General features: G+C 41.3%; 1 protein-coding gene across 1 annotated transcript in view; it reads left to right on the top strand.

Annotated features, from left to right (window-relative positions):
• Positions 1–19702, top strand: part of LOC143640948 (AF4/FMR2 family member 3-like) — a 180764-nt gene extending 161062 nt beyond the window's left edge. Inside the window, 7 exon segments of the mRNA XM_077108451.1 lie at positions 718–781; positions 4541–4677; positions 8048–8119; positions 10035–10128; positions 14059–14108; positions 14239–14462; positions 19581–19702. Of these exon segments, the coding sequence (XP_076964566.1) occupies positions 718–781; positions 4541–4677; positions 8048–8119; positions 10035–10128; positions 14059–14108; positions 14239–14462; positions 19581–19702 (763 nt within the window).
• The last annotated feature ends 3463 nt before the right edge of the window (positions 19703–23165 follow it).

The following is a 23165-nucleotide window of genomic DNA, read 5'->3' as shown; positions in this document are numbered from 1 at the left end:
CTTTGTCTCCCGGAAGAATCAGTGCTGACCAGGTTTATTGCTTTAATAATGCACATTCTGCTGTTAATGTTTACCAGCTAGCTAATCAGGGCTCTGGAGAATTCATGCCATGTTTGCATTATTACAAGGTAGACATCATTTTACAATTAACTTCATTACAACTGGAACACAATCATATAGCATTACATTTTTTTTTTCATTTTTCACTGTCAGGCTTGAAAATAACTAAATATATACACATACAACTCTAGGTACCACTTATGCATATAAATGATCCTTATATCCATAAGGATACATAAATATTCTCACCCATACGAATCCATGCAATTATTATGAGGTATATTTACAACCTTTAAGTTAAAAGGGATTGTTCCGTGTAACTATTACATGAAATAAGATTTTTCACTTTTTTCTTAACCATGCAATAAAAAAATCTGAATCACAAATTAGGCACTGGGGGACCATGCTAAAACCACTGTAAATGTCGACTCTCTGCACATATTGAGTAGGCTCTGAATTGCTAACTTAAGAGAAAAATAATCGCAGTGTTTTTCATACAGGCAGTAATTTGGAAGTGTTAAAAAAAAAAGGACTTGATTCCATATTAAGCAGAGTTTTTAAATTGTGCTTTATGTTTGAGCAAAAGAAAAGAATATTTTCAAAAGATCTTGCACTTAAGCAATAATGACGTCTTATATCACTCTCTCCTCCTCGTAGGCCTCGCAGCGTAGATTATTTTATGCAAGAAGCTAAACGGATGAAGCATAAAGCAGATGCAATGGTGAGACCCTTTTCTTTCCAGATACAGTCCTCCAAATTACGTTTGTACTGCAGCTTCATCACTGGGGCAATATAGCTGGGTAATTATAAAATCTATTACAGGGATGGCTGGGCCTGTTAAATGGAGAAATGTTTATATAATCAAGTGCTCATAGCCCAATAAATTATGACTTCAACCAATAATGTCTGACTGGGAGAAAGCCCTAGATAAATGAGTATTTCAATTTTACCCTAAGGTTTGAATAGTAACTAGAGCCAATAGAGTCAGTGGGTGGTAGTATTTTTTTTTCCCTTAAAAAAAAAATCCAGATTTGCATTTTCCTCTCTTGTTAGCTTGGCCAACGCTTGGCTTGGTCCCAGGATCAAATTTCTTTTCAAAAAGACTCATGTTCTTCATGTGCATCTGCTGCAATGAATGCTTCCCCTGAACTATACAATGCAGAAACTATTATGTGCACATAAAACCCTAAAACCATCATGATTTGATGTTTTCAAAGAATAACTTTTCTTGCTTGAATAATCTCCTATTTTGGAAAGCTTGAAGCTTCCAGGCAAGAAATAGAAAACTTTCGGATTTGTTTTTTCTTTTTCTTTTTTTTTTTTTTTTTAAGAGATCACAGGGTTGTTCCATCTTAAATGCTCATCCAAAAGGACCCCTTCTACCTAGTAATTCCAGTTTTATTCCCCTCCAGTGTTCATGACTGACATCAACCAGGGTGTTAAAGATGAAAAAGGCATTTTAAATGATTTTTCAAAGTATTATTCCAGTGTTGAAGGTATTTGAACTTTAAAAGTCCCCCTCTCCCAGGGTATCAAGGTCACCCACCAAACATTTATTTGTACAAGGTCCATGGCCGTGGTACGCTGGTGAACAGAGAAAATGTCCGTTGAGTGTCGAAAATAGAGAAGAGAAATGGAAAGACAGTTCTTCCCCACAGAGTTCCACAATCTAGTGGAGAGTTCTGGTCTTCTAAATAAACTGATGGCATGGCCCCTATTGGGAGACACATCAAACTTATAAGCAGAATGTTTTAGTCAGCTTTTTCGTTGCTGTGACTAAAAGACCTGACAAAAACATTTTAAGGAGGAAAAGTTCATTGCGGGGCTCCAGATGAGGCAGAACATCGTGGCGGAAGGGTGTGGCCGAGGGAAGCAGTCACATGATGATCAGGAAGCAGAGAGAGACTCCACTCACCAGATACAACATATACCCCAAAGTCATGCCCCCAAGGGACCTGCCTCCTCCAGACCCACCTTGGGTTACCACTCAGTTAATCCCATCGGGGGGGGTTTAATTTACTGATTGGGTTAAGGCTCTCATAATGAAATCATTTCTTTTTAAAGATTACTTAGTAAGAAACCTCAATAGCCATACTGTGAAACGATTTTTATCAGGCTTATTAGCCAAAATCTTTTTTTTTTTTTAATTCTAATTAGTTATACGTGACAGTAGAATGCCTTTTGACACACCATTTGTCTGGTTGGGAATGATGTAGAGTTACACAGGTCAGGTGATCATATATGCACATAGGGTAATAATGTCCTATTCATTCTACTCTCATTCCTACCCCCATGCCCCCTCCCCTCCCTTCACTCCCTTCTGTCTCATCCAAAGTCCCTCTACTCTTCCCTAGCCCCCCCCTTATTGTGAATCAGTATCTGCATATCAGAGAAAACATTCAGCCTTTGGTTTTGGGGGACTGACTTATTTTGCTTAGCATGAGAGTCTCCAGTTCCATTCTCTGAACTTTCTTGCATGGTCTCACACGAGAGCTTTTGGGGGACACCTCACATCCAAACCATAACACAGAATGAGATTTTCTGCCTGTGTCCATCCTCCGGGGTTCACTTGCTCATCAGGGTCCTCTTGCCCCACCCCACCTTTCCTATTGACTATTTCTCAAGTAATACTGCCCCAGCCAGGCCTCTTCCCTGCCAGCCTCTGAGCCCACCTGTTCTTGCCAGCCACTGGGCATGTGCCCCTGCAGAGCTTCACGCTCACACACACATACAAGGTCTCAGGCACCCTCAGCATCTCCCATGTCCAGGCAAATCACACCATTCCTTCCCAGGCCTGTTTTTAGGTCTCCTCCTTGAAGCATCCCCAGCCTCTCCACAGCCCCATCACTCACCCACTTCCATCCATCTCAGTGGTAGGGACTCCTCCTTCTGCATTTTGTCAGTTAATCATGAACTGCTTTGTATATGGAACTGTTTGTAGGTGCATGTTTTCTCTGTCCACATGTACTGTGGGTTCCTGGAAGCAGCTTTGTGTATCAGGTGCACATACCCCAGAGCTGAGTGCTGTAGACCATGCTTCCTGAATGAAATAAGAATAAATTCCTTATTCTGAAGGCATTGCCAAAAAAATGTTGCCTGTTTGTTTTTTTAAGCTGTTTAAAATTTTGATTTGCTAATGAGAAGCAGTTTTGCAATACAGTTCTGTTTTCTAAAGTATTGATTTTAGGGAGATTTTGTTTTATTTTTGTGGCAAGACTTAGAATAATATGTATGTGTCATTCTTTGAATATTGGGGAGATGTTGTGATCCAGACAATATGTAATGATCTTCAGAGAGTAGCAATATATGGAACCAGGAACTCAATGTGTAAGTTTAATATATGAGAATTTAATAATATAAAGCTGATTTGTGGCTATCCTTGTTGACATGGGGAAAGATTAACATACATGACTTCAGGTCATCCAAAAAATTATATTTAGTGTCAATTTTCAACTTCATGTCCCATTTTGGTGAAGCTGAAATGGTGCCTTGAGTTTTATCTCTTCTCTTTTCCCTTCATCTTGCCCTTATTGAGGTCCTCACCGTTAATGAAAAACACTTGAGAAGAGGAAGAGATGTAAATGTCATAAATAATATAAAAGATAATAACCAATGCTTTGAACTGTCCGAGTTTGCAGTGTGCAAAAGAAAGTGTGGTTCAAAGCTAGGCATGATGGTGCATGCCTATAAACCCAGCAACTCAGGAGGCTGAGACAGGAGGATCACAAGTCTGAGGCTAGCCTCAGCAAATCAGCAAAGACCTCAGAAAGTTAGTGAGACACTGTCTCAAAATAAAAAAAATAAAAAAGAATAGGGATGTAGCTTAGTAGATGCTGCATAGCATGGAGGAATAGGAATGAAGTTGCCAACCCTTTAGAAAGAGACAGAGACCACAGCTGCCATGAAGTCCTGAGCCTTGTTGATTGGCAGCTGTCCCAAGCCTTTGCCATGCTGTATGTGACCACATGCTCATTTCCCCAACCTAGTGGCAATTCGAGAGAACAACTATTGAAGTAGTACAGCAGTCTTCCCTTATCTGAGGGGGATACAGTCCGAGACCCTCAGGATTCCTGAAACCACAGATATACCAACCCTTATGCAACCAATGGAATTCTTTTTCCTATATATTCACCCTATGATAAAATTTAACTTCTAAATTAGGCACAGCGATTAGCTAATAATAAAATAGAATAATAGGCTATGATTTACAAAATTTTTTTTAAACTTATAGAATGTCCACTTCTGGAATTTTCCATTTAATATTTTTGGGCTGTGGTTGACCATGAAAAACTGAAACCGTGGAAAGCAAAATGGTGACTTCACGAGGGGCCTACCGTCTCCTAGGTCTTTCTTCCCTGGGCTCCATTCACAGAATTCTGAAACTCACAAGTTGAGTTTCTCAAGTAAAGCGTGTACACTGTGGGGCAGCGCTGAGTGTCAGGCTCTCCTTAAGGTCGACGCTGTGCATTCTGTTGATCAGGTGGAGAAGTTTGGAAAGGCCCTGAACTATGCTGAAGCAGCCCTGTCGTTTATCGAGTGTGGAAACACCATGGAACAAGGCCCGATGGAATCCAAGTCTCCTTACACCATGTACTCAGAGACGGTGGAGCTCATCAGGTGAGCCGTGATTTCCTGCCAGGGTAGGGAGGAGCCCAAGGTAGGCAGCCAAGAGCATCCGTCTGTCCACCGCACCTTCAGCCACTGGCTGGGAGGAAGCTGAGTCTCAGTGAGCGCTGTTCTCGCCTAGGTTAGGAAAGAGTCTTAATTACAGTAGATGACTCTAGTTAACGCTAAGGTATAACGTATTTCAAAACAGCTAAAGCAGCGGTTTTTGAATGTTCTCACTTTAGAGAAATAACAAATGCATGAGGTGGTGATGTGCTCACTACCCACATGTGACCAATGTCCAATGTACGCATGTATCAAACTGTCAAACTGTGCCCCACAAAGATGTAAAAACCGTCAGAAAGAGAAAGAAAATAGAATAATGTTGACCAGATTAGATCGTCATATCACGAGTATGTACAAATACGTAACAAATCCCACAATTATGTATAATTATAATGCACCAATTAAAAAATGGGGGGAAAAAAGAAAAAGAAAAGAAAACCATACATTTGTGGATTTTTAAAAAAATGCTGAAAATCCATTTGCCACTTAAATCTGCACCTTGTCCACCAAAACTGACATTCTTCTTCCCACTGAGAGCCACTGGGGAGCCAGGAGCTCTGGCAGGGGGTAGCTTACCACAAGTGGGAGAATCCCTTCCTTCACCAGGGGACTGTGGGAAGCAGGCAATGATCCGTGAAGGGCTGCCTCCAAGAGAGTCCAGCCTGGGGAACCCTCCCTCCCACCAGCCACCTCACCTCAGGCAGCGCCACCAGGGACCAGCTGGGGCCCCAGGGTATCCCAATATAGTACCAGCAAAGCTCTGAAAACTAAATTATAATTGGATCACAGCCCAAAGTAGCCCAAGGCTTGCCTGCTAAACCTCAACAGGATAACTGCTAAGACAAGAGATTTAAATAGGATCCAGAATCTCCTCACATGATAGCCAAATGTCCAGGATACAGCAGAAACTCACCCGCCCTACCAAGAACCAGGAAAATCATAACTGAAATGAAAACAGATCAATGTCACAATGAATCAGATTTTGGAATTATCTGGCGAGAATTCCAAAGCAGCCATCTTAAAAATTCCCCAGTAAACAATTACATTTCTCTTGCCACAAACAGGAAGCAGAAAATCCTGTCGAATCAAATAGAAATTATAGAACTGAAAAAATATAATAATAGGAAAAAAATCACTGGGTGGGCTCAATCACAAAGGAGAGATAAAGGATATAATCAGTGAACTTGAGGACAGAAAGTAGAATTTACCCAATCTGGGCAAGAGACGAATGAATAGACTGGAAACATTTTTTTGATAAGTGAAGAGGGCCTGTGTTAGTCTAATTTCTGCTGCGCTAGCAAAATACCACGGACTGGATAAATGATGAACAATAGAAGTTTGTTTGGTTCATGGCTCTAGAAGCTGAGAAGTCCAGGATCATTGTGCTGGCATCCAGTGAGGGTCTCTGTGCTGCATTACCCCACGGTGGAAGGGCAAGGGAGCTCAGGTAAAACAGGACGGTGGCCTGAATTCCTCCTTTTTATCAAGATCCACTCCCTCAATAACTAACTCACCCAAGATGAATCCATTAGTGAGGGTTCTGCCTCCTGAGGTCCCACCACTGAATACTGCTAACTTGGGTAATTTCCAACATGTGACTTCTGTGGGCATATTCAAACCAAGTAAGCACCATAACAGGAGATCCAACGTTTGTATCACCGGGGTCCCTGAAGGAGAGGAAAAGAGTGGGACTGAGAGAGTGCTTGAAGAGGTGATGACTGAGCGTTGCCACGTTTGTCAAAAGACATCAACCTACAGATCCTGGCAGCCGAGGACAACCCAAATAGGATAAGCCTGACAGAATGCAGGCCAGGACACATCGTGATTCTGTCCCTGAAAACTAAAGACAAGGAAATGGTGAAACCATCAGGGAGAAACAGCACATCAGCTGGGGGGGAACACCCGCTCAGCTGACCGCCCACTTCTCACCTGACATCGGGGAGGCCAGAGGAGGTGATGTGACATTTTTTCAAGTGTGGAAAGAAAGGAGGAAATATCCATCTGTGGATTCTAGATTAAGGGGAATATTCTTCAGGAGCGGAGGGAAATGAAGATATTAGCAGACTCAGGAAAACCACAGTGTTTGTCTCTGACAGACCCCGCTTGGCGAGTGGCTGCAGGACCTTCCTCAACAGAGGAAGGAATCTGCACACATCAGGAAGGAGGAGAGAACAGAAATACAGACACGGGCAATCAACTGTCCTCCTTTCATAAATCACGTTTGATGATTGAAACAAAGATCATGCCACCATCTGATTCTCAGGGTAATTATGTAGAAGTAAAGAAGATAACAACTGCTACACTCCACTCAAGGTGGTAAAATGTTGATACTGATGAATTCTGTGAAGTCATGTAAGTGTATTGTCACACCCAAGAGCAACCACTGCAAATGCTCTGCACAGAGACACACTCAGAAACCCACAGACCTGCACATTGAGGAGATGAGGCCACGCTAAGGGACTGCTTCTTAAGCCAACAAGCCAGCCTGCTGTGCCAAGAGCTTCCTAGAATGATCTGGGTTAATCCCCACAACAAGGCTGTGTGATCACGGCATTAGTTCTGTTTCATAGGTAAGGAAGTGAAGGCTTAGGGACATTAATACACTTAGGCTCTCACAACTAAGTAACTGAGCTGGGATTTGAGCCTGGGACTCTCTGACCATTGCAGTACTACCTCAGTTCTCTCAGAGAGTCTGCCTAGGCGACCTGATATGTTACTGGGGGAAAGCAAAGGCCACAGTCCCCCTAGTTCAGAGAAGTGAATGGAATTGTTTCTCATAATGCACATAAATAGAAGCCAATGTAGATTTAAAATGTACCCAGATCATTTACACTGCCATCAAGGTAAGAGTCACATAACAAAGACGAAGGGGTCAAGGGAGCACCCATCTGAGCACCAGGGGTACAAATTCTCCTGGAGGTGAGCCCAGAAGCATTGAACCAAGTGTCACCACTCAGCCATACGTCAACACTTGGATTAACGGGCGTGTTACCATATGCTTGACTAGTTCTTGAACTGCTACCCCTTCTGCCCATTTGCAGCATTTGAACTTGTATTGCTAAAAGCAAGAGTAGTGAGGCATCATAAGAAAGATTTTGTTCATTATATCACAGTGATGTGATGCTTGGGGGAAGAAGAGGAATGTCAGAAGGCTTTTAAGAAAGAATTATGAGCGGCACTGGGAAAATCTAAGTACTGGGTGGACAGAACTCACAGCATAGAAGTTCTGTTATTACCAAGAGAGTTATTTTTGTTTTATTCCTTTGCTTTCCCTCTCCCCACCCCCTTTTGCTTTCATTTTTGTTTTTGATTTTAGATATGCCATGAGACTAAAAACCCACTCGGGCCCCAACGCCACACCAGAGGACAAACAACTAGCTGCATTATGGTGAGTGCCTCATTGCAACCTAAGAGAGTGTCCTCAGCCCCCTAGGTCCTCATTGGCAAATCATGTGCTAAAACGCATGGTGTTTTCCTGGCACCTTTGAGCATACAAAGCCCCATGCTATTCTAACCGCCAGGGAGAATCCAGACCATTTCCTTTTGCTGTGCTATGCATGAACAGAATTCAGTCATTGAAAATCGACAGGTCAATTACACAAGGGTAATTTCTTTTTTTCTCTGTGCATGTGTTTCAAAATCAGGTAGGTCCTCGCTTTAGTCATCTGAATGTACATTGTGTCAAATAGAGTTTCCCTTGTGTTTGATGCTTTAGATGCAATCAAAATAATTCATGTGTTGCTCTATGTGGCAGATCAGTCTGAATGAATAAAGACGGTGCTTAAAGCTCAACGCATTAAACTGAAGAGCGGCTCATTATACTTTGATAATAAAATCACGTCTTTCAAAATGTTAGCCAATATAGAAAAGATTTTTTTCTGTACTGATAGTGATTACAGCGATAACTATTATGTGATTATAATAGCTTTCTCCATGACATCTCCTCAGGACACCTCACCCCACTCCCCAGATCTCAGAACACCTCTCTGTTGGTTCTTCCTGTCAAAGGATCCAAATTTTTTCCTTCTTCAAAAGCTCATTCCACTCTAGAATATAATCTACACATTAGAGACTCAAATGGAATCTCAAAAACTATGACAGCAACATAGACAAAAGAGAGGGTCTCAGGCTGTTTCACTTCATCATATCGTCTGGAGTTTGGGCTGTTAAGAGACTATTTAGGCTCTTGCGATTCTAGCACGTCAACACCAGATCTGAGTTAGCAAATGATTACTAGCAAAAAGCAATGTAACTCTGTGTTGTGTTAGCTAAAAACCTGTGTTTTACCCCCTCATTTATAAATAACTTGATTCTGTTCTTTAATGTAGTCTTTAATAATAAATAATTATGTTCTAAGTTAAACATATTTAATATTTGTTCAATTGTGTAAGGTAGCTTTATTTGAGGTTTCAATAATGCTTTTTCTTATATATACAAATATTCTAATGATTTATTACTTTTCAATGATGCTGGGAATAACAATAATGGATCTAAAAGTCTACGGCCTTTTAAAGAATATATGAAAGCCTTTTGGGTGAATGATTAATATGAAGTACGTACAAAGACAGATGGTGTAAGATCTTTGACATTATACCATGTTAGTATTTCAGACCAGTTTGTTATAGAGTCCAGGAAACACTACCTGTGCCCTTTTCTTAACTGAAGTTCCATATTGGGATAAATAAATTGATGATAATTAATAACATTAATAAGTAATAATTAATAATTAATATCATGTTAGATATAATACTTATATGTAAATAATAATTCAAATATTGTAGACAATATCAAATGATGAAAACTCTCAACAAAGTGTTTTTGTTGTTCATGATTCACACTCATTATTTATATTATCTATTTCAGCTAAATATCGTGTAATAAAGTATTAAAAAAGCAAAGGTAATAAAAACAGGTAGAAAGACTGACCTATTCACAAAGCCAGGGTAGCTCACCCAGGAAGCAGTGAAAGCTGTGGCTAGAGCTTCCTCACGCGGCTCATGGAGAGAGACTGCCCTCTCGTGGTAGAAGAAGGAAGCACCAGGCCCTGTTCCCACAAAGTGATAAATCTCATAGTCCAAAATAAGCTAAAGGTGAATATATTTATGGAGTACCACGTCGGAATTTTGAATTATATTCTGGGGACAAAAAGAAGGTCAGGTCATGTAGGTACATACAGAAACATGTTAGATACATAAGCATGGTGTAAATACCAAGTTACTTGGAATGGCATGACCTTGGTAAAGGCTTGTTTCTCAAGGACACACTCCTGTTCTAAAGGGCTCACTTCTCTCCTTCCGCTGCAGCTATCGATGCCTGGCTCTCCTGTACTGGCGGATGTTTCGGCTTAAAAGGGACCACGCTGTCAAGTATTCAAAAGCACTCATCGACTATTTCAAGGTACTGACAGATGAGCGGCTGCCTGCTTGTGTTCAGGTGCCTCCCTGTCAGGGGCACTTCAGAAAACCCTGGCAGGACCCACTGCTCTGGGGCTAGTACAGGTCACCTCTGTCTCCAGAAATTGCATTTATGACACACTTGTGCCTGAAAGCTCAGAGAATGGGCCTTGAGAGCCTAGCTAATTTACCCCCTGCCTTCTTGCCCAAGTACTTTGGTGGCCTCAAGAAAAGGAATATCCAGTTATTCCTTCCATGGTCCTAGGAAATAGATCTATAGAGCAGACATAAACTCCTCACATCCAAGAGAAGATTTCTTCTCTTAGAAGTAACTACTTCCAAGCCGTTACCCCTTCGTTATTCTCTAGTAGCTAACTTAACTTTTAATGGAGGTGCTATTTAAAAGGGTAAGAGATGGATGATTAGCAACTCAGAGACACTAGGTAGCAATGTGTAACTGTAAGGATGGAGTTCGCAACCATGGAAACTTTTACTTACCGCGGGGAATGAAATTATTTTCACTGGGAGAATTTTTTTAGATGGCAGGAAATAACAACGAAAGTCCCTATCTGGTGTACTGTTGTAAAGTGAACTTGAAATTCATCATTTGTTTGAGATTCCTGGGCCTGTTCTCTGTTTATCCACCTAAATCCAGTATCCTGTCCCCAAGCCTTATTTCAGCTCCACCACCTTCCCTAAAAATCATTTATTCCCAACCTCCACTTCTCAGAGCTTGTCTGACCAGGTGATTCCGGGTCTCTTGGGATATTTTTAGCATGGTGCCTCCTTCCTGAGTGTGCAATTAGAATAACCAAGTTCAGAGCCAAGGAGACGACTTTCCTGGCCCTGTGGTGGGTTATAATGATGAGAACTGGCACAGAGCCTTCCCTTTACAAGATGAGTAGTTTTCAGAAATTCAGAATCTAAGAGCTAATACCAAAGAGAGTTGTTTCAATCAAGAAAAACAATGCTTGAAGAAATTAGGAAGTTGGGGCTGGGGCTGGGGCTCTGCAGTAGAGCACTTGCCTGGCATGTGTGAGGCACTGGGTTCAATTCTCAGCACCGGGTGTAAATAAATAAAATAAAGGTCTGTCAACAAGTAAAAAAGAAAATATTAAAAAAAAAAAGAAAGAAAAAAGGAAGCTGAATTCTGGAAGCCCAAGAGGGTTACAACCAGAACTTTTAAGGTACAACAGAAATAAAGAAGTTCTTAATTTACACATGCAGTCCAGGGGTACATAGAGAACAGGTAGAAAAGGAAACTGAGCTTCAGACTTCTCCTTCAGGAGTTATTGGCATTTATCCTTCATCAGATCAACATTATTTAATATATTACAATATTAAATATCATTCATATTAAAATGAATAAATTAGCCAGGTGCTGTGGCACACACCTGTAATCCCAGCAGCTCAGGAGGCTGAGGCAGGAGGATCGCAAGTTCAAAGCCAGCCTCAGCAACTTAGCGAGGCCCTGAGCAACTTAGTGAGACCCTGTCTCAAAAGAAAAAATAAAGAAAGGTCTGGGGATGTAGCTCAGTGGTTAAGCACCCTAGGATCCATCCCTGGTACAAAAAAAAAAAAAGAAGAATATATTAAAAATATTTAAATGTATTTTTAATCGGCCAAGGATTGATCCTATGTATTTCTGATGTGTGTGATTTCTGATACATGCATACATTGCAGAATGATAAGATCAAGGTAATTAACATATCCATCGCTTCATGTACTTGTCACTTTTGTGATGGGAACTCCCAAAATCTACTCTTAGTGATTTTCAAGTGTACTAGATGTTATCTTTAATTTTAATCACAGTAAATCTCCAGAAGATGACCCTCCTCACTGAGACTTTGTATCCTTTCCTATCCAAAGTTTCAAAACCTTCAGGTGACAGTGACAGTTCAGCTGTACAGATGTGTTTTATTCGTCCAAACCATCTCTGAAGGGGGACTTTGTTCCTGCCCATGTTTTTGCTGTGGCGCTTCGTGGCTGAATGGGTTCAGCCATTCTTCCCATTCGACACCCCCTGCTAGGTGGTTTCTCCCGTCCCCAGGCCTCCCTCCCTCTTTCCCCTTTGTGTTCTTATAACCAGAACCAAGTGGTGTAGTGAAACACCTTCTTGGGGCCCTGAGCACCCCACCCAGGAAGGTGCCAGTCACATCACGGCAGGAAGGGGAGATGCTCCCTCCAAAGAAGGCAGAGTCCCTTCTCTAGTTCTCTCCACGAAAATGGAGTCATTTCCTGCGACAGGTAAAAGTGACGTGGTTTGCAATTCTGTCCCGTATTTGCACCTTGCTGTGGAGCCTGAATCCTGGCGGGCCATTTCGGGCTGTTTTGATAACTCCACGCTGACACTAAAGAAGCCAGCCACCAGCTGGTAAAGTGCCTTCCGACCCAAAGAGATGTATCTGCATCGCCTGGGAGGAACCAGGCTGAGACCAGCTGAGACTTGTCTCTGAAAAGGAAAATGCACAGGAGCATCACAAAGATGAGGTTTCTTCGTCTTGAGTAGATTTCTGTCCAGGAAAACATCCTTGGGCCCTCAAAGGAAAAAAAAACTTTGGGGCTGGGGATGTGGCTCAAGCGATAGCGCGCTCACCTGGCATGTGTGCGGCCCGGGTTCGATCCTCAGCACCACACACAAACAAAGATGCTGTGTCCGCCGATGATAACTAAAAAATAAAATTCTCTTAAAAAAAAAAGAAAAAAGAAAAAACAAGCTGTGTGTTTAGCAACTTTCTTTGCCAAAGGGGAAATTTTTCTGTTTTGGTTTGTTTGTTTGGTTTTTGGTGTTTTGCAGTCCTGGGAATCAAACCCAGGGCCTCTCATATGTGGGCAAACACTCTACCATGGAGCTGTACTCCAACCTAGAAAAAAAATTTCTATTAGTGCATTATAGTTATACATATTATTAGGGGTGACTTTGACATAATTATACAAGCATTCAATATAATTTCTTTCAGTTTTGTCCTCAGTACTTCTCCTTTCCCCCTCACCCGCCCCCACCATTCCCTTTCCTATATTCTATTGTCTTTCCTCTATTTATACTTTTTTAAATTAGTGCCTTATGGGGCTGGGGTTGTGGCTCAGTGGTAGAGGTCTCACCTGACACATGTGAGGAACTGGGTTCAATCCTCAGCGCCACATAAATTTAAATAAATAAAATAAAGGTATTAAAAATTAGTGCTTTATGGATATATATAAAGGTGAAATTCGATATGGTATATTCGAATGTGAATATACTAAAATTTGGTCAGATTCATTCCCTGTTCCTCCCTTTTTAAATGTCTGATGCAAACACTTGGTTCCTGCAGCAGTAACATCTTAAATCAGAATATCCAAATCATTCAGAGCTTTTGAATGTCTTGTCTGTTAAGAAACTATATTTTCATCTGTTCTTTTTGGAATATTTAAGATTAGATTCCTTTAAGAGAAATGCTTTTAAACTTTATATGCTATGATGCAAGAATTTGGTGACATCTACTTTCAGGCATTAAGTGCATAACAGCAGTTCTTGCAAATAACCCCTAAATTTAAATATAGGGCATTCTCAGGAGGGGTTGGGGAGCTTTCCTGCTCTGTTTATTTCCTTTTCAGAAAAATTAGAGTAATTTATGATGAGAACAATTAGAACTGTTCAGACCCAAAGACCCCCAGGATTGTCATTTAATTTGATACCTTAAGTTTGTACATAGAAGCCCAGGGGTAAGCCCTTCAGTTACCCGACCGTGGAGGACAACAGTCCAGGCAGCGGCTCCTCCCCAGCTCCAGAGAGGGAGCCAGCAGCCTTGTTTCCCAGACACAGTTTCTAAGAATCTGCATCTTCTCTGTGGTACCTTCTGTGATTTCTCCCCACTGTCACCTGAGAACGTGTTATAGTCGGCTGTTTACCCTTAAGCAGGTGGAACTCACTGTCCTTGTCTCTGTTTTCCTGCAGAATTCATCCAAAGCTGCCCAAGCCCCGTCTCCGTGGGGGGCCAGTGGAAAGTAAGTTCACTTTTCCCAAATGCAGTAAGCCAGGCAGTGAGTGCATGGTGCTTTCTGTGCCCTAATGGGCTGCCCCGCCTCGCCTGCTCCCGACCTCTCCACTCTGGTTTCTCTACCTCTCCCATTCCAGGAGCACTGGAACCCCATCCCCCATGTCTCCCAACCCCTCTCCCACCAGCTCCGTGGGGTCTCAGGGCAGCCTCTCCAGTACCAACGCCCTGTCCCCATCGACCATCGTCAGCATCCCGCAGCGCATCCATCAGATGGCGGCCAATCATGTCAGCATCACCAACAGCATCCTGCACAGCTACGACTACTGGGAGATGGCGGACAACCTGGCCAAAGACAACAGAGGTGTGCATACTGCCCCTCGGGTGTGGGGACCTGCCGAGGCTGGGGAGAGCCAGACCTGGGGGCCACTGCTCAGCCTCACGTGGCCTTTCAAAGAAACAGAAGCTGTCATCTGCCGTGTGATACCTTTCCTGACCTCTCCTCTCGCTCAGAGCCTTGAGTGTCTTTATTTACCTTTATCCTTACTGTGGAAGATGGTGTCACACACATCAGATACAGATACAGGTGCAGGTGCAGATAAAGGTGCAGAAACAGATACAGGCGTAGATACAGGTATAAATACAGATACATGTGAAGGTACAGATGCAAGTGTAGGTACAGATACAAGTGTAGGTACAGATACAAGTGTAGGTACAGATACAGGTGCAGGTACAGATACAGGTGTAGGTACAGATACAGGTGTAGAAATAGGTATAAGTACAGGTGCAGATACAGATACAGGTGTACCTACAGGTACAGATACAGGTATAGGTACAGATACAGGCATAGATACTGGTATAAGTACAGATACAAGTGTAGGTACAGATACAGGTGCAGGTACAGATACAAGTGTAGGTACAGATACAAGTGTAGAAATAGGTATAAGTACAGGTGCAGATACAGATACATGTGTACCTACAGGTAAAGATACAGGTATAGGTACAGATACAGGCATATATACTGGTATAAGTACAGATACAAGTGTAGGTACAGATACAGGTATAGGTACAGATATAGGCATAGTTACAGGTATAAGTACAGACACAGGCATAGATACAGGTCCAGGTACAGATACAGGAATAGATACAGGTGCAGGTACAGATACAGGTGTAGATACAGGTATAAGTACAGATACAGGTGTAAATTCAGGTATAAGTATAGATACAGGTATAAGTACTGATACAGGTGGAGGTACAGATACAGGTGTAGATACAGGTATAAGTACAGATACAGGCATAGATACAGGTATAAGTATAGATACTGGTGCAAGTACAAATACAGGTATGGGTACAGATACTATTGTAGGTACAGATACAAGTATAGATACAGATACAGGTACAGATAAAAGTGCAGATACAGATACAGGCATAGATACAGGTATAAATACAGATACAGGTGTAGGCATAGATACAGGCGTAGGTATATATACAGGTGTACTTACAGATACAGGTGCAGTTACAGATACAGGTATAAGTACAGATACAGGTGAAGGTACAGATACAGGTGAAGGTACAAATACAGGTATAAGTACAGATACAGGTATAGAAATAGGTATAAGTACAGGTGCAGATATAGGTATAGGTATAGGTGCAGGTACAGATACAAGTGTAGGTACAGATACAGGTATAGGTGCAGATATAGGCATAGATACAGGTATAAGTACAGATATAGGCATAGGTCCAGGTCCAGGTACAGATACAGGTATAGGTTCAGATACAGGTATAAATACAGGTATGAGTACAGATACAGGTGCAGGTACAGATACAGGCATAGATACAGGTGTAAGTACAGATACAGACATAGATACAGGTGCAGGTACAGATACTGGTGCAAGTACAGATACAGGTATGGATACAGATACAATTATAGGTACAGATACAGGTATAGGTACAGATACAGGTGTAAATATAGGTATAAGTACAGATACAGATATAGGTACAGATGTATAGATACAGGTATAAGTACAGATACAGGTAAGGTATAGATACAGGTATAAGTACAGATACTGTGCAAGTACAGATACAGGTATAGGTACAGATACAATTGTAGGTACAGATATGCATATAGGTACAAATACAGGTACAGATACAGGTGTAGAAACAGGTATAAGTACAGATACTGGTGCAAGTACAGGTATAAGTACTGATACATGTGCAGATACAGGTATAAGTACTGATTCAGGCATAGGTTAGGTACAGATACAGATGCAAGTACAAGTGTAGATATAGTACAGATGCAGGTATAGGTACAGATTCAGGAGTAGATACAGGTATAGGTATAGACATAGTCAGAAGTACAAATACAAATACAGGTACAGATATAGGTATAAAAATATATACATTTTTCCCTTTAGACAATAAACAGCTACATGAAGGTAAAGATTATATTTCATTCGGCCAGAGGCTGAGGCAGGAGGATCCCAAGTTCAAAGCCAGCTTCAGCAATTTAGCAAGACCCTAAGCAACTTAGTGAAACCCTGTCTCAGAAGAAAAAATAAAAAAGGCTAGAGATACAAAAAGAAAAAAAAAGAAAAATTAAAAGAAAAAATATACATATATATATATATATATATATATATATCATTCAAATTTGGACTCCTGAGACCCAGCCAGTGCCTGAGACCCAATTGGAGCTCTGAAATATCGACTGAATGAGTGAATGAATGAATGAATTAGGGTTAGTGGTAGCTCCCTAAGTGCCTGCTGCTGACAACTGAAAAGAGAACCCATTGTATGTGGAATGGTAAAAGCTGAATTTTTAAATAATTTTTTTTCTGATAATAACAGTCATGGGTGTTTTCTGTGGCTAAATTCGTGAAGCACAATAAACCATAAAGAAAAAAAGTTCTTAAGACATCAGTAATCTTAGAAATGACTTACAAATAAATAACGTTCTACCAAGTTTCTTTTAGCCTTTCTTCCCAAATATGCATTATTTTTACCAAAGTAAAATCATAGTGAATATAATTTTAAATCCTTTTTTCACTTAACATTGTAGCAAGCATTTTCTCATGTCATTAATTTGCCAAAAAACTCTCTTTGTAATCATACTGTAATGCTACCATAACATATTGGTTTTATGATCACAAAATATGATATCGTGATTTTTGTTATCACAGTGTTAGATTATTTAGGTTACTTCAAATTTTTTTTCCACTGTTGGTAGAAAACACTCCCAATGTTTTTCCATATCCTGATAAGAATTTCTATAGAAGTCATTATCCATATTTCTGGTTATTTTCTTTGGGAGAATAAAATAAAAATATAAGTAGAAATTTGGGGTTCACAGGTACAGATTATTTTAAGATATGTATAATTTTATATCTTAATATATATTGTTACCTTTTCTCCTGAAAAATTGTATCAAGTTACTACTCTCTCTCCAGCAACAGGTAAGAGTACAAACCTGAGTTCACTTTCAGGCCCCTGAATGAAAATTATGACTCTATGACAGCATAAAACTTTGAGGTCAAGAGCAGCATGTCCACAGTGAAATGAGGAATGGATGACAGATGAATCACCAGTGTAGGAAATTGTTAATAAAACCAGATAGTCTATAACATGCAGCCAAGCTGGTGCCCCTGGGAGTCCAGTAGGAATGTCATGGTGGTCAAAGGCCACCAGGAGCAGCTCATTAGAGGAGCTAGAATGGAACAGGGTTTTGAAAATTGGTGGAGGCGATCCCCCACTCACTGTCTTGACAGGGTCACAGTCAGAAAAAGTGTTGGCAAAGCCGCTCTCCCACTGTCTTGACAGGGTCACAGTGAGGATGAATGCTGGCAAAGCCACGCTGGTTGGTGGGTAACCAAAACCATGAGACCCTTTTTTATGTAATTGGGACTTTGCATTTTCATGCTTATGTTTCTCACAGGAGACATGAGTATGTTAAATGCCAAACAAATTAAATTTCAGATGGCTAGAACAGAACAGGTAGTTCATGCCTTGGAGGCCGTTCTACCCACCCCTCAGCATATCAAGGACAAAGTAAAAGGCTATTCTTCTATCTTAGTACATTGTGGACAAACCTAATAATGGACAACAATCATCCTCTGAAAAACAAATTCTTTGAGAACTAGTGCACCTTGACTGAGAAACAAACTCTTTGAGAACTAGTGTACCTTGACTGAGAAACAAAGAAACTCTTCGAGAAAGCAGCTCAACCAGTTTTATGAGAATAAATTTAGGAATCAATTAAAATAGGTTTATAAGACACAGTTTTAAAATAATGTTAGAAATATTATTTTATTTAGATTCTTAAGTTTAGAAATTCTTAAGTCTTTAGTTGTATAGGTTTCTGATATGTTTTAAGGATGATTCATAAACTTTAGGATATTTTAAATATAAGATTTAAAGGGACTTTTTTAGATGGAAATTTTGAATTAGAAATAAAGTACAAGTGTACTTTAGGTTAATGATTGGCTAGGAGACTTAGAGTCTGGTTATGTAGTTTGGCATCAGTTAATAAGGAAATAACATATCTTGGGAAAAATAGTAAATCTTGGGAAAATCTGAAGGATGTAAATTGGTGACATGTTTTGTTGATGATTTTGTACTTTGATGATTGTATGGCTGGGGGTCATATCCTGGAAGAATGTAGATAGGTGTGCTCTCAATCATGGTTAAGGAAATGTCATGTCTTGGCAAAGTTTTAAATTATATAATCAATGACGTATTGTGAATCTATAATGATGAGAAAAATTGTAATAAAAAGGGGACCCAGAGAAAGCTGCTTTAGCTCTCTCTCTGGAGATTGCTCAAACGGAACGACTCCTGTCTCATCATTTCGCCGACGCCACTCCTCCTTCAGGACTCCCTGGACCCCGCTGGGGCTGGACCCTGGCAGAAAATTACATAGCAATTGCATGGTTGAAGTGGGTTGAGGTGGGTTTCCCAGGGAGACAAACAGGAGGGACAAATATATAGAAATATGTATGTCCAACCGGGCACGGTGACGCACATCTGTAATTCCAGTAGCTCTGGAGGCTGAGACAGGAGGATCATGAGTTCAAAGCCAGTCTTGGCAAAAGAAAGGCTCTAAGCAACTCAGTTAGACCCTGTCTCTAAATTAAAAATACAAAGATAGGGCTATGGATATGGCTCGAAATATACATGTCCACTTTGGAAAACCCTGAGTGAGCCAGGCTCTAGATGGCAATACAAGCCATCCTCAGCACCACATAAAAGTAAATAAATAAAATAAAGGTTAAAAAAAAGAATGCTTTAAAAAAGAAATAGTAGACATAGTTTATCTATTTGGGTATAGAATGAGTCCCCCACCCTTGGATCTTATTTTGTTCAAGGGTATCCAGAAGTCACAAGATGGAGCAGGAGATCTGTGATTTTGTTGGACCATAATAGTCCAGAGGATGAAGTAGCACACCTAGCCTGTGTGGCACACTTAACCACTCTCTCTGTCCCCTAGAATTCTTTAACGACCTGGATCTGCTCATGGGGCCTGTCACCCTGCACAGCAGCATGGAGCACCTGGTCCAGTACTCGCAGCAGGGCCTGCACTGGCTACGGAACAGCGCCCACCTGCCGTAGGGACCTCACCCTGGAGCCCGGCTGTGCTCTCATCTCCAAGATGGCTCCATGTTTCTGGACACTGTGCTGCTGAAATTCCCAGCCACAGCATTTATCAAGCTGCATTGAACACTTCCTTTGCATCAAGCAATGATCTTTTCCCAGGGCATGTGTGTCTTTACGTGTGGGTGTATAAGAAGCTGCCTGTGTATGTAAGATACACAGTGCTTCAGAACACATATTCTTTGTCTGGTTTCCATAATCCCAGGCTAGACAATGTGATCAGGAGTTCCCGGTTAGAGGAACTACATACACACACACACACACACACACACACACACACACACACACTTCCTTTCCCAATTGCTAAATCATGACTTCTCCAAAACTTCAACCAAAATCTGATGAGTTAGTTCACCAGGTGCAATACAGCACACCAAAAGCTTAACTGCCAGTGAAGATGAACCTGACTTTATATTATTGGTTACTTTCAGTATTAATATGCTATTTCCCAATTATTTTTGATGGGTGTGTATTAATGGGTAATTGAATAATGAAAACAAGTCAGTTATTTTTGTGCCAGAAGTTTACTAGATTGCATGTTACCAAATCCCCTGCCCTTCCTCTAATACCCCCTTCAACATTATTATCAACCAAACACATCGTATTTGCAAACGGATGGATTCACACAGCCTTCCCTGACCTGCCCCCTGACCCCCCATGTTATGACAGCGGCACTGGGATTCAGTGACAACTCAGTGTCTTTGAAAATCCACACCCACGGGAGCAACAGCCACTGTGCTCTGGAGCTGGGCTGGGAATTTAAATGTGCACTGTGACAACAAGCCCTCCAGGCACGTGCATTTCTTCCTCCTGCCACTGTGACTTGGTGGCTGTAGAGCCATGTGGCTTTTGTCAGCCAGTACATTTCAAGTCTTTTCTTTCCACGGTAGCTTTCTTGCGAAATTTCTTGGCCAAATGGGGACATTGCCTAGAACGTCCCTTCTCTAGGAGTTCATCTGCTGCCTATCAGACTGAGAGCTCTCAGCTGTCCTAAGACGGTCTGAATCTCACTCTCTGTGCAGAATGGGCCACCGCTGGCCTTGGCTGCGTTTTGATTTGGGGGATATTTTTAATCAGGCTTTGATTAGCAAGCTGCTTCCGGTGCAAGGGAACTTATTCCTGCACCGATGGCCATTCTGTCTGAGGTAGCACTGCCCAAAGCGTCTTGCTTATGACTTGTGCATCTAGTATGTTTACGTCTTGCCTATGGCTCTTCTTTTCTTTTTTTTTTCTTTAATTAAGTTTACATTTTAGTTTTTTGACATCTTGTTTACAGGTGTTTTTTTTGTCTGAATTTTATTTGTTTGGTAGTATTTTTGTCATGTCCTAGATTTAGTCTTCTTGTTAAATATATTTGGATATGAAATACTGGTAAACAGAAAGTGACTCCTCAAAGTTAGGGTCTGCCTTGCCGCCCTTTAACCACAAAGATGATGTCCTTGAGGCCTCTTACTTGTCAGCATTGCACCAGGACAGTCTGAGAAAGACAGGTGTTGCAATCTATGAAACAATCCCTTGTTCAAGGTGATGGTGGCACCCACATGCTAAGACTGATATCTTTGCAGGTTTGGTTGCAGTGATAACATTTTGTTAGCTTGGTCTTATGTGGGTGGGAAATAGGATATCTACAATTTCTATGTTCTAAGCCATTGATGCAAATCTGGACAAGAGACTGACCAACTTTGGTGATTTGAATTAATTGACAGTGAGCAAGTGAAGCGCCTGTGAAGTTTGCATTTGACTTTGACCTTCAAGCACCTGAAAATACTAACAGTTCAGGTTGAGCATGCCTCCTCCAAAATGCATGGGACCAGAAGCGTTTTAGATTTCAGGTTTTTGAATATTCACATACACCCAGTGAGATATCTTGGGGAGGGGACCCAAATCTAAACTGAGATTCATTTATGTTTCATGTACTCCTTAGACAGCCCAAAGGGGATTTTATACACATTACCCGAAGGTGATATTTTTAGTACACCTGTGTTTTGACTGAGACCTGTCACAGGAGGTCAATGTGGAATTTTCCATTTATGACATCATAGGGACATTCAAAATATTTAAAATTTTGGAGCATTTTGAATTTTGGATTTTTATATGAGGGATTCTCAGCCTGAATTTCCATCTTACATTTAATTTACCCAAATGAAGTTCTTCTTAAATCCCTTTCACTAATTGTTGGCAGAGTTCATGATCCCATCTTTGGCTAGATTTTTTTATTTTGGTACCAGGGATTGAACCCAAGGGTGCTGTACCACTGAACCACATTCCCAGCCTGTTTTTTTCTTTTTCCTTTATTCTTTCTTTTTTTTCTTTGAGACAGTCTCACTAAGTTGCTCAGAGCCTTGCTAAGTTGCTGAGCCTGGCTTTGAACTTGCAATCCTCCTGCCTCAGCCTCCTGAGTTGCTGGGATTACAGGCATTCACCACCACTCCCAGTTGGAAACTTTAATCCAAAGAAATATCTAATCATATTTTTAATTCTACTTACTCTGAGTGAATGCAGATGAAAAGTTGAAACTTTCACATAAAGCGGCCCTTGGTATCTGCCGCGCATCCCCAGGGAGCTTCCTTGCTCCTGCCTGGCTTTAAAGTTGCAGGCTTTATGGAGGCACCTCTGAGATGTGCTTCCCTGAGAAGCCCAAAAGGTGACCTCCGGGTGGTTGAGCCAGCACACGTGCAAGCAACAGGGTGATGATCCACACATTCCTCATCAACACTTCTAGAACCTGATCATCTGGGGAGATGGTCAGAGCCTTCAGGTCCTACCAGTGTCTCTCTTTCCAACTACAGAGTGTGTCAGGCAGCAGTTCCTATTGGGTTTGGTGTAGGGGATTTTGATAAGGACCCCCTCTTCTAATTGTTGCTTCTGAAATCATTCATAACTTGTTCTTTTTCCCTAGTTTGGTTCCAAGTTAAAGCATCTTTCTTGTATTTTCTGATTATAAATGTGGTACCTGATCCCTGTAAATATTGAGACGGGTGTGGTGGCGCACACTTGTAATCCCAGCAGCTCAGGAGGCTGAGACAGGAGGATAGTGTGTTCACAGCCAGCCTCAGCAACAGAGAGGTGCTAAGCAATTCAGTGAGACCTTATTAAAATACAAAATAGGGCTGGGATGTGGCTCAATGATTGTTGAGTGCCCCGAGTTCAATCCCCTGTATCCCAAATAAAAAAAAAATTGAAACAATGCAAAAAAGTAGAAACTAGTGTCAGTCTCTGATCGCCTCAACCCCCTGAGACAACCATGGTTCATGGTTCGCTGTCTATCCTTCCAGAGAGTCTTGTGTTTAAACATATAATGTTTTTTAACCCTTCTTTCTATTTGAAGACACGTTCTTTCCTCAGAAGTTCAACACAGGTTCAACTGACCTTGTCCGCCATGACCTGAATGGGTGCCACCTTTTTATCACAATGTTAGAAC

Source organism: Callospermophilus lateralis, unplaced genomic scaffold, assembly GCF_048772815.1.
Source record: "Callospermophilus lateralis isolate mCalLat2 unplaced genomic scaffold, mCalLat2.hap1 Scaffold_79, whole genome shotgun sequence".
NCBI lineage: Eukaryota > Metazoa > Chordata > Mammalia > Rodentia > Sciuridae > Callospermophilus > Callospermophilus lateralis.
This window is presented reverse-complemented; position numbering and strand designations above follow the sequence as displayed.